At 49.9% G+C, this 12,260-nt stretch overlaps 1 protein-coding gene across 2 annotated transcripts in view; it reads right to left on the minus strand.

Moving 5' to 3' along the window:
• Positions 1–1,330: 1,330 nt before the first annotated feature.
• Positions 1,331–12,260, minus strand: part of LOC140191656 (calcium-binding and coiled-coil domain-containing protein 1-A-like) — a 108,477-nt gene continuing 97,547 nt past the window's right edge. Inside the window, exons 16-17 of one of the 2 annotated variants that reach the window (XM_072249256.1) lie at positions 6,327–6,421; positions 1,331–2,265 (exon numbers count right to left, since the gene is read on the minus strand). In XM_072249256.1, coding sequence (XP_072105357.1) covers positions 2,082–2,265; positions 6,327–6,421 — 279 coding nt within the window. In that variant the 3' untranslated portion in view covers positions 1,331–2,081. Of the gene's footprint in view, positions 2,269–6,326; positions 6,422–12,260 lie in introns of both variants that reach the window. The other variant, XM_072249255.1, reaches the window with a different exon arrangement.

The following is a 12,260-nucleotide window of genomic DNA, read 5'->3' on the forward strand; positions in this document are numbered from 1 at the left end:
CACACTCGCACATCCCTCCCCCCTCAGGTCTGCTCTTACCTTAAATCCGATCCCTCCAGCTCTTGATGCCCAAACTCTGTGCAATGTGAATTCACCCTCTCTGTGCCCCTCATTATTTGATACACTTCTTTTAGGTCGCCACTTAGTCTCCTACACTCCGAGGAATAAAGTCCCAACCTCTGTCTATAACTCAGTCCCTTGAGTCCAGGTGACATCTTTGAAAAATCTCAGCACTCTTTCCAATTGAATGGCATCTTTCCAGGACAACGTGTAGATGGAGGTGAGAGGGCAGTGAGGAGGGATCTGATAGAATTGTAGAGGTCAACTTTGATGACTTGCATCTTACTCAAAATGGCAACGAGCTGTGATGTCCGTTGAAGTGGTGGCTCAGACATAGTAGCTTCTCAGGTACTGTGCAGTGTGTTAGGGATCAGGTCAGAACACTCTGCAGTCAAAGGCCAGAGGTCCCGGATGTTAGATTGGTAGTTGCTGAGGACAGAGACCAGTGAGTCCTGGGTTGGAATTCCATGCAGGCAGGAGGCACAAGGGCTAGTGAATGTCCCACCCCACTCCCCCAGGTCAGTGACTTTTGGGGCCGGAGGTCCTTATGAGTCAGGAAATTAAGCCCCAAAGGTCAAAGGCCCATGATCGGCAAATCCTGGGGTAGATAGAGGCCGGATCTCTGCCAGTCTGGGCCAGGGACTGGAGATTAGAGGCTGATGTCTATAAGTCCAAGAGTCTGAGACCAAGGACTGAATACTCAGAGGTGGCCTGTGCTGGGGATCCTACCCTTACCCCTTGCCTTCACCTTCTCAAACATACGCACCAAAACCATGTCTGGTTTGGAGAATTTTAGTTATAGGGAGGCACTGGACAGGCTGGGACTGTTTTCCCTGGAGTGAACGAGGCTGAGGAGAGACCTGATAGAGGTTTATAAGATTATGAGGGGCACAGATAGGGTTGACGTTTTAGGTCTGGACCTTTCATTAGGCCTGGAAAGGAAGGGGGCAGAAGCTAGAATGTGGGGAGGGTAAGGAGTACAAGCTGGCAGCTGATGGGTGAGGGGGAACGTGGGTGGGTGAAGGGGGGGGATGATGTGAGAAGCTGGGAGGGGATAAGTGGAAGAGGTAAAGGACTGAAGAAGGAGGAGGAGGAGGAAGTTTGGTCTCAGATCAGTATGGAAATAGGGAGCCACTGAGAGATCTTGTTTTGTGGCAGAGCGAAGGTGCTTGACAAAACAGTCCACACATCCATCTTCCCCTTTACCTGGTCTCACCTATTACCTGCATGCTTGTACTCCTCCCCCTCCCCATCCCCCCACCTTCCTATTCTGGCTTCTGCTCCCCTCCTTTCCAGTCCCTGATGAAGAGTTTTGGCTTGAAATGTCGACTTTATTCCCCTCCATAGATGCCGCCCGACCTGCTGAGCTCCTCCAGCATTTTGTGTGTGTTGCTCAAGATTTCCACCATCTGCAGAATGTATTGTGATCAGAATCTTTTCTTTCTCACAGCAGGGGTGTCAGTCAAAATCTTTATTTAACCACAGATGGTAGTATTGAAGTGAGAGGGAGGGGGTTTAAAAGGCATCTGAGGGCTAAGTTTTTCCTCGATGGCCTTCCTCCCCGAGGTTCTAGGGGAAAGGGGCAGAACGGTTCAGTGGTAGTGGGGGAGGTTCTTGGGATAACCTGTGTGTGTTTCATTTCTGAAGTTATCAATTAGACTGAAGTTTACAGGGTAGTTTCTGGGGGAATTTGGAGCCTTCACTCTTCCCAATAGAGCCCCCAATAATAGATCCAATTACTGGAGGTCAGTCCCAGTGACATAACTCACCTTAGGAGAGAGATAGAAGAGAAAGAGTGGGGAGAAAGATGGGAGGGGAAGATGTGGAAAGGGAGAGATGGAAGGGTGGGGGGTAGAGAGAAGCAGTGAGAGAGGGGAGAGTGGGAGAAAGTGGGAGGTGATGAGAGTGGGTAGCAAAGTCGGGGGGAATGGGTGAAGAGGGAAGTGGAGGGAGAGAGGTGGGGGAGGGGAGGGATAGAAGAGCAGGGGGAGAGGGTACAGTTTGGGTGAGTCACAGCCACATCACTGAAAGACAAAGGGGTCTGATGCACCGACGAAGAAGTGACTGTCTATGTGTTGAATCATCAACTCCTTCTTGTACATCATTGAGAATTGCTGAGTACAGATCGGGCACACATAATTGCCATCTCTGGTTGGAATATCCAGCGCATTCATCAAGTCCACTTTCGTAATGGTTGTCTCGGCACTTCTGAGCAGTGTGGGGGGGAGGGGATGGGCAAGAAAGAAAGAGTGAGTATATCAGACGGAGCAAGAGACTAGGGGAACAGGGGATATGGGGAGGAGACGAATGGCGAGATGAGGGGACGAGCTGAGGGTGGACGTGGGGTGATGAGGATAGAGTTAAGGAGGAAAGAATGCATGAGGAAGGGGAGAGCGAGGTAGAGAGGGGAGTGGGGAGAGATGGTAGAGATAGGAGAGAGGGGGAATGAAAGGAAGGGAGAGAGTCAGTAGGAGATCAGAGGGATGCTGGAGATGGGGTGAGTGGGAGAAGATGGAAAGCGAAAGAGAGTGGGAGAGAGATCAGAGACAAAGTCTGTGTGGAGAGGAGATAATGGTGAAGGGGAGAGGAGATAATGGTGAAGGGGAGAGAAAGAAACAGAGTGAGAAGGACAGAAGGTGATGGAGACAGGGGGGGATGTAAAGACCCAGAGGAACATGGACTGAGTTTTGCAGGAAAAAGATGCTGTGGGAGTGAGAGATTGGGGGGGAGGAGGGGGGAGGATGAATGAATAATTAAAAAAATAATAGGCCAGAGAAATGCCATACAAAATTTGCAAGCTTGTGAAAAAAAGGGGAGGGTGGAAGAGGTGGAGGGAAGGTGGGAAAGGAGAGCAACAGGTGAATATTTACTGGAGAAGAGGAGGGTGGGAGGTGGTGGGGCTGATTGAGGGGAGGGAGGGTGAGACAGAGATACAAGCAGCACAATCGCAGATGACACACCCAAGACCCGTTTTATTATCGAACTGCATTTCAATCACATTTTATTCGCAAATGACTGCCAGAAAGGCAATGTCTAATGGCCCTGTAAATTGCATCTGGAGAATTCTGACTGAAGCTGTATATCTTCTCAATGCTCTTAGCTACACGGACGTGCACTGCATTTTTCTCTGCTCTGTATTCAGTCTCTGAGTGCTCCACATTCCCTCACTCTTTGTCAATCTCTCCTTCCCCACTTTCATTTTTCTGTATCCATCTGCCAGTCTCTCTCTGCCCATTTGAATCTCTCTACACCTGTCACCTTCCCATTCTCCCAGGCTCCCTCTGTCCCTTTATATCCCCCCATCTCTCTCTATCTGTCACCCTGTATCATTCTCTCTCCTCTTCTCCCAGTCTTCCTCCTCTCAATCCCCTCTCCCTTCTGTATGTGTCGGTGTCCCTCTGTATCTTTCTGTCACGCTTTCTCGCCCCTTCTTCCAGTGTCGCTCTCTCCATCTCTATCTCTCTTTTGCTCTCTGTATCTGTGCCTCTCTCACTATCTCCATCTCTCTCTCTCATTTTCCTGGTCTCTCTTTTTCAATGTGTGTCTCTGTCTACCTGTCCCTCTGTCTGTATCCCTCTATCTCCCTGTCTCTCCCACATACATTATACCTTTCACTCTTGCTGACACATTCTTCCACCAAGTATCTCACACTCCCTTTCTCTATCCACCTCGAGCGTCCTATCTTTCATTCCATCCCCGATCTCTTTCTCCCACACCCCTCTCCCCGACATCCCACTTTCAGATAATGTCTCTTTCTCTCTCTCTCTGTACCTGTTTGACTCTCTCGACATATCTCCTGACCTTTCTCACTCTACCTCTGCCTCTCTCACTCCCTCCTCGATCTCCCCCACTCCTGTCCTTATCCTTCCAGAAAAACTGATAATTTCTCTTGGCCCTTACTCCTTCTCCCACTCTTATCCTCAAACATTGACCAGGTAACATCTTTCATAGAGCACAGAATAATGCAGAAGAGGAACAGGTCCTTCAGCTCACTATGTAGTGCCAAACTAATTAAATCACGAATTAAACAGTTAACAAAATGATTCTATTCAGCCTAAACATTGTCCATATTCCTCCATTCCCTGCATTTGCTCAATTTGAACTTCTCTCACTCTCTGTTTTGTGAGTCTTTCCCTTCCCCCAATTTATTTATTGGCTGTTCCTTAATTCTCTCCCTCTGTCACTCCCACTATTTTTCATACTCCCACCCTAAACTTCCCGTTTCTGCTCAACTTCTCATCTCACATTCTCAAAATGGGACAGTGTGGAGGGAGCTTCACTCTGTGTCTGACCCTGGGAGTGTGTGATGGGACAGTGTGGAGGGAGATTCACTCTGTGTCTGACCCTGGGAGTGTGTGATGGGACGGTGTGGAGGGAGATTCACTCTGTGTCTGACCCTGGGAGTGTGTGATGGGACAGTGTGGAGGGAGATTCACTCTGTGTCTGACACTGGGAGTGTGTGATGGGACGGTGTGGAGGGAGATTCACTCTGTGTCTGACCCTGGGAGTGTGTGATGGGACAGTGTGGAGGGAGATTCAATCTGTGTCTGACCCTGGGAGTGTGTGATGGGACAGTGTGGAGGGAGATTCACTCTGTGTCTGACCCCGGGAGTGTGTGATGGGACAGTGTGGAGGGAGCTTCACTCGGTGTTTGACCCCGGGAATGTGTGATGGGATGGTGTGGAGGGAGATTCAGTGTGTGTATGATCCCAGGATTGTGTGATGGGATAGTGTAGAGGAAGCTTCACTGCGTTTTTGACCCCAGATGCGCATGATGGAACGGTGTGGAGAGAGATTCACTCTGTTTGACCCTGGGAGTGTGTGATGGGACAGTGTGGAGGGAGATTCACTCTGTGTCTGACCCCGGTAGTGTGTGATGGGACAGTGTGGAGTGAGTTTCACTCTGTTTCTGACCCTGGGAGTGTGTGATAGGACGGTGTGGAGAGTGCTTCACTCTGTATCTGACCCCCGGATTGTGTGATGGGATGGTGTGGAGGGAGGTTCACTCTGTGTCTGACCCTGGGAGTGTGTGATGGGACAGTGTGGAGGGAGATTCACTCTGTGTCTGACCCCGGTAGTGTGTGATGGGACAGTGTGGAGTGAGTTTCACTCTGTTTCTGACCCTGGGAGTGTGTGATAGGACGGTGTGGAGAGTGCTTCACTCTGTATCTGACCCCCGGATTGTGTGATGGGATGGTGTGGAGGGAGGTTCACTCTGTGTCTGACCCTGGGAGTGTGTGATGGGACGGTGTGGAGGGAGATTTATTCTGTGTCAGACCTTGCGACTGTGATGGGATGGTGTGGAGGGAGCATCACTCTGGGTCTGACCCTGGGAGTGTGTGATGGGATGGTTTGGAGGGAACTTCACTCTGTGTCTGACCCCGGGACTGTGCGATGGGAGAGCGTGGAGGGATCCTCACTCTGTGTCTGATCCTCGGAGTGTGCGATGGGACAGTTTTAACGGAGCTTCACTCTGTGTTTGACCCCAGGAATGTGTGATGGGACGATGTGGAGAGAGATTCACTCTGTCTGACCCTGGGAGTGTGTGATGGGATGGTGTGGAGGGAGCTTCACTCCTGGTGTCAGAGACAGAGTGTGTGATGGGATGGCGTGGAGGGAGATTCACTCTGTGTCTGACCCCGGAAGTGTGGATGAAGGTTCACTCTGTGTCTGACCCTGGGAGTGTGTGATGGGACGGTCTGGAGGGAGCTTCACTCTCTGTGTCTGACCCAGGGAGTGTGTGATGTGATGGTGTGGAGGGAGCTTCACTGTGTGTGTGACCCCAGGAGTGTGTGATGGGACAGTGTAGAGGGAGATTCACTCTGTGTCTGACCCTGGGAGTGTGTGATGGAACAGTGTGGAGAGAGATTCACTCTGTGTGTGACCCTGGGAGTGTGTGATGGGATGGCGTGGAGGGAGATTCACTCTGTGTCTGACCCCGGAAGTGTGGATGAAGGTTCACTCTGTGTCTGACCCTGGGAGTGTGTGATGGGACGGTCTGGAGGGAGCTTCACTCTCTGTGTCTGACCCAGGGAGTGTGTGATGTGATGGTGTGGAGGGAGCTTCACTGTGTGTGTGACCCCAGGAGTGTGTGATGGGACAGTGTAGAGGGAGATTCACTCTGTGTCTGACCCTGGGAGTGTGTGATGGAACAGTGTGGAGAGAGATTCACTCTGTGTGTGACCCTGGGAGTGTGTGATGGGACAGTGTGGAGGGAGATTCACTCTGTGTCTGACACGATGTTGTAGTGTGACTGTGTGACATACCTTATATCTGTCTCAGTTGTTGTTTCCATTGCTTCTGCTGTCATCGCTTGGCTGGAGGTTGCACTTTCCTCTGGGTCTTGTCTTTCCACTTGATCCTGAAGAGAAACAGGGGTTCAGCTAATAGCTTTCTCTTTCAAAAACATCTGGGCTTATGCAAAATTGGAAATTCATGAAGGTGTGGGCAGCTGACAGGAGGTGGGTTGTGGGGGGAGGGGCTGGGGACAGTGGCAGAGCGGTTTGAGAGAGGAGGTGGAGGGGTTAGTGTGCTTTGGACGGAGGGGGGGCGTGCACAGACTCTCTTCCTCACACACCCACACATACAGGCATGCACAGCTGTGCTGGTGTACGGATGGTGAGATAAGGGACAATTGTTCACCCAGACAAGCCTGTCCCTGTGGCCGCAGTGGTGTTTGCATGCTGGTGAGGTGAGTTGCTCTGAGTACCTTTCCCTCTATCCACTGCCCCCCCCCCCCTCGGCTACGTGCCCAGCTGTGTTCCACTCCATTAACCTGCTTGACTGCCATTACAGAGATTGAGATGAGAGCAACATCTCACAGCTCGTGCCGTACATACCAAACATGCTCGTAAAACACGGCAGATTCCACAGCCCTAACGAGCTGCCTGAACCGTAAATCAGCCGACTGCTCGCAGCCCCAGGATGGAAACTGCTGCCTGCCACAATGATTAGTGGGAAGGCGTTGGGAGTTGGGGGAGGTGGGGAAACAGTTGTCCAGCCCCTTGGGGGAGGAAAGAGAGTCTCTCAGAGACAACTGATTACCTGCAGGAGCTATACTGAAATGTAGAGAGGTGACAAAGGGGGTGGGGAGGGGGGGGGAGGGGGGGGAGGGGGGGGGAGGGGGGGAGGGGGGGGGAGGGGGGGGAGGGGGGGGGAGGGGGGGAGGGGGGGGGGAGGGGGGGAGGGGGGGAGGGGGGGGGGGGGGGGAGGGGGGGAGGGGGGGAGGGGGGGAGGGAGTGGGAGGGGGAGGGGGAGGGGGAGGGGGAGGGGGAGGGGGGCATGAAAGAGAGAAGGGTGAGAGGGGGGGCGAGGGGGGCGTGACAGAGAGGGGGCATGACAGAGAGAAGGGGGGCGAGTGAGGGAGGGGGCGAGAGAGACAGGGGGCGTGAGAGAGCTATTCTCCCTACAGAACCAATGGATCAAGCAGCATCTATGGAAAGAAATGCACAGTTGTTTTGGGTTGAGACCTGGGTGGTGTGGAGATGGCCATGTAAAAAGGTGAGGGACATAGAGGTGGGTCCAGAACTGTGCTACTGTAAGGGCAATGTATGAGAAGCATTTGATGGCTCTAGGCCTGTATTCCCTGGAGTTCTGAAAAATGAGGGAGAACCCAATTGAAGCATACCAAATATTGAAAAGCCAAGATAGAGTGGATGTGGAGAAGATGTTTCCAATGGTGAAAGAGTCTAGGACCAGAGGGCACAGCCTCAGACCATAAGCTCGTCCCTTTAGAACAGAGATGAGGAGGTATTTCTTTAGCCAGAGGGTGGTGAATCTGTGGAATTCATTGCCCTCCATTTTTTTATCATCCATGTGCCAATCTAAAAGTTTTAAAAATGTTCCTAATATATCTGCCTCTACCATCACCCCAGGTAGTGTGTTTCATGCAACTAATATTCTATGTAAAATTCCTTCCTCTGACATCCCCTCTGTATTCTGCCTTCAATTTCGACCTTCCAAAGTGAATCTCTTCACACTTTTCCATGTTCAACTTCATCTGCCACTTCTCAGCCCAATTCTGTATCCTGTCAATATTTCATTGTGACATTCCACATCCTCATCCAAGCCATTTATAAAAATTACAAAGAGTAGGGGTCCCTGTGGAGTACCACTGGTCACCAACCTCCAGACAGAATACACTCCATCTACTACTACCCTCTGCCTTCTATGGACAAGCCAATTCTGAATCCTCAATGTCAAGTTTCCCTGGATCCCTTACCTGACTTTCTGAATGATCCTACCATGGGGAACCTTTCAAACGCCTCACTAAAATCCACACACACTGCTCTCCCTTCATCAACATGCTTTGTCACACACTCAAGAGTTTAATTAGGCTCATGAAGCATGATCTGCCCCTCACAGAAGCATGCTGACTAATCCCAATCAGACTATGCTTCTTCACCTGCTCATAAATCCTGTCTCTAAGAACCTTCTGGAATAATTTTCCCACCACTGACGTAACACTCACTGGTCTATATTTCCCAGGATTATCCCTATTACCTTTCTTGAGCAAAAGAATAACATTTGCCACCCTCCAATCTTTTGGCACTACTCCTGTGGCTGGTGAGGACGCAAAGATCATCACCAAAGTTGCAGCAATCTCTTCCATCACTTCCTGTAGTAACCTAGGATATATCTTGTCTGGCCCCTGGGAATTATCTATCCTAATGTTTTTTTTCCAAAAGTTCCAGCACTAACAAATATTGAAACGAAGTATTTATTAAGGACCAATGTTCTTCAACTCCAGGCACGTCTCCTGTTCTGTCCCTGGTCGGTCCTATCCTCACTCAAATTATTCTCTCATTCTTCTCATATGTGTAGAACACCTTGGGGTTTTTCCTTAATTCTACTTGCCAAGGTCTTCTCAAGCCTTCTCTTAACTCTCCCAAATCCACTTAGGTCCTGTCCTCTCGACTAGATGTTCCACATCTCTTGTCAACCATGATCCTTTCCCTGCTTCAATGGGACAAATCTATCCAGAACCTCATACATATGCTCCTTAAACCAACTCCACTTTTCTGTTCTGCATTTCCCCGAGTCCATCTCTTCCCAATTTATGCTCCGGAATTTCTGCCCCCTCCAAGAGGAACACAATCTTGCCATAGTTTGAAGGCTTGCGTGCCTCAATGACCTAGACAGCTATATTGGCTGGGCTCAAGGCTTTATGCTTTGGCCCTTGGTCAAAGGAGAGAGGTCAGTGTTCCACTGATTCTCCAGGTTCAGAGGCTCAGCTCAGGGTTACCAAGACTGACAAATAAAACAAAACTACTACAAAACAGCAATGAATAATTCTTCTACATCTGGGTGCGATGGTAGTCCTGAGTCTCCACCTGGGACTTGCATGACTGACAGTAGTGAAAACTGACAGGAAGCTGCTGACATGATGAAGGAAGCTCTGAACATAGTCAGAGATGGAGGACCTTCATTGCTGTCCTAAACACCAAAGGCATAATGGTCAGTAAGTAAATTCCTGCTTATTAGCATCATAATTCCCCTTCCCCTAATTAAATACTTTCCCATACCGTCTGCTTCTATCCTTGTTCAAGCCAATGGTAAAGTTCAGAGAGTTGTGTCACCTCTCTTTTACACTGTCTGTACCCTCCTCGTTCCCCCTCACCTTCCCCAGCCTCTCTCCCATACTCACCTCTTTCACTCTCCTTGCCCTCAATTTTCCCACCCCATTTCTCCTCTCCCTTTTTTCCACTCTCTTTGCCTCTCTCCCACCCTCATCGCTTTCTCTCCCTCACATTCCCCCTCCTCTCTCTTCCTGCTCTTTTTCCCTTCTCCCTCTCTCAGTGCTGTCCATTCTGGTAGGAAAACCAGAAGCACATGAGTTAAAACACGAGATACTGCAGAAACAACAGAGGGACAAGACCATAAGATATAGGTCATTTGGCCCATCAAATCTGCTCCACAATTTCATTATAACTTTTGATGCCTTTACTAATCGAGAATCAACCTCTTCTTTAAATATAACCAATGATTAGGGTTCCACAGTTGCCTGCGGCAATAAGTTCCACAGATTCACCACTCTCTGGCTAAAGAAATTCTTCCCCCTCACTTCTTCTCTTTATCCCCTCTCTCACTCCCTCTGTTTCTTCCTTCCCTCTCTCCATACATCACTTATTCTCCCTTTCCCCTACTCATCCTCTTCCCTCCCTATCTCATTCTCTCTCCAATTTCCCTGACTCTCCCTCCCACTCTCTTTTCCCCATTCTCATACCTCTTTCTATCCCTCACCCTCATCTTTCTCCCACCCTCCCATTTTCCATTCTCACCCACACTTTCTCCTCTTCTTCTCCTTTCCCCACTCTCTCTTTCTCATCTTTATCTCTTTATAGCTCTCTCTCACACACACACTTTCCTCCTCTCTCCCCCACACTCTCCTCCTCCCATTCTTTCTCTCTTCTCCCTCCCCCCAGTACCTGCCATTCTGGCAGGACAAGTAAAACATGAGAGACTATGGAGAAACAGAGGGCTCTGCATGCCCTGCTGGGTGACTCACAAAGGGCCAGTATGCAGGTAAAACGAGTCGTCGGGAAAGGTTATCAGTTATTGCAAGGAGGAGGGGAATTGGACACAGAATGGGGGGGGGGGAGATGTTGGTAGGACCACACTTAAGATGATGAGGATAGGAGGATAGGGTCGGTCTCCTCTTTGAAGGAAGGATGTGGATGCACTGGGAACAGTTCGAAGAAGAATTACTGGACCCATCCCTTGAGTGTGTGGGTTAGAGACACCATATCCGGAATTGTATCAATCTCCTCAAGGGCAAAGGAATATCAGGGGCAGCTTCTTCATGCAGAGGGTGATGCACATTTGGACTGAGTTGCCAGAAATAGTGGTTGAGGCAGGCATATTAGCAATATTTAAAAACCATCTTGATAAGTACACGGATAGGAAGGGCGTTGGGGACTACGGACCAAATGTGGGCAGATAGTAGCAGCTTGCTGGCCAACCCAGAGCAGTTGGACCGAAGGGCCTGTTTCTGGGCTGGGTAACTCTTTGACTCAACGCAACGTGAAGTTCGGAGAAGGTTTATGAGACCGGCCCCTGGAATGGGTCAGTTGCTGGGACAATACCAGGGATTGTGTGGACAGTGTCTGTGCCTTCATTCAGGGAAGGACATTGATACATTGGTGGCAGCTCAGTGAGGGGGTGCGTTGTCTCATGAGGAGAGGTCGAACAGGCTGGGCTTGTATACCCTGGGGTTTATGGAGAGCAGAGGGGGCTTAGACTGAGACCCCCAGGACTCTTCACAGAGTGCGATTGTTGGGGAGGGCATGCGTACTCCTGGGGGGACAATCTGGAACTAGGGACTGCCATTTAACAAATGAGGGATGGTCCATTTCAGACCACACACAAAATGCTGGAGGAATTCAGCAGGTCAGGCAGAATCTATAGCACAAGAGCTTCTGCAGATGCTGGGAATACAAAGCAATACACAAAATGCTGGAGTAACATCATTTTCTCTACCTATTTCTGTCTGTCTAACTATTTCTGCATGCCTGTCTCTCTCCCTCTTTGTTTCTGTCATTGTTTTCTCTCCAGATCTCCTCCTCATCCTCGTATTTGTCTTTCCATTTCTCTCTCTCTGTCTGCTTCTTATCAGCCTTTCTCTTTCTATCCGTCCTCCCTCTTCTCCATTTCAATATTTCAGTATCTTTCTCTCTCTCTGTGCTCCCGTTTTATTCCCTACATACAGACCCACATACCTTTTCCCCCTCTCTAATTCTTTCAATTCCTTTCTCTCTCTCCAATCTCTCCCTTTGTCCACCTTTCTTCCTCATCTCTCTGTCTCCATTTCTTTCTCTTATACTTGCACAGACACACACACCTTTTTCCTCTCTCTGACCTTTTTTCTCTCTCCAATCTCTCCCTTTGTCCACCTCTTTCCCCCTCACCTTCTCTTTATCCCCTCTCCCACTCCGTTTCTTCCCTCCGTTTTGCCATTTCTCTCTCTGACCATCACTTATTCTCCCTTTCCCCCTCCACCCCCTCTCCCTCTCAAGCTGGGAGTCAGCAGTTCTTCTTCACACTTCCACCCTGGTTGTGTTGGGTTGAGGTGAACAGCTCATTTTTGCCCTTATCTCCTTGGCCAGGGGCAGCTGAATTTATGTCTCTTGTTTCCCACTCTGGGGCACCTTCCTGTACTAAATGGTGGCACATAAAATGCTTCATCGTCTCAGGAAGCCTCT

This window comes from Mobula birostris, chromosome X, assembly GCF_030028105.1.
Source record: "Mobula birostris isolate sMobBir1 chromosome X, sMobBir1.hap1, whole genome shotgun sequence".
Classification (NCBI taxonomy): Eukaryota; Metazoa; Chordata; class Chondrichthyes; order Myliobatiformes; family Myliobatidae; genus Mobula; species Mobula birostris.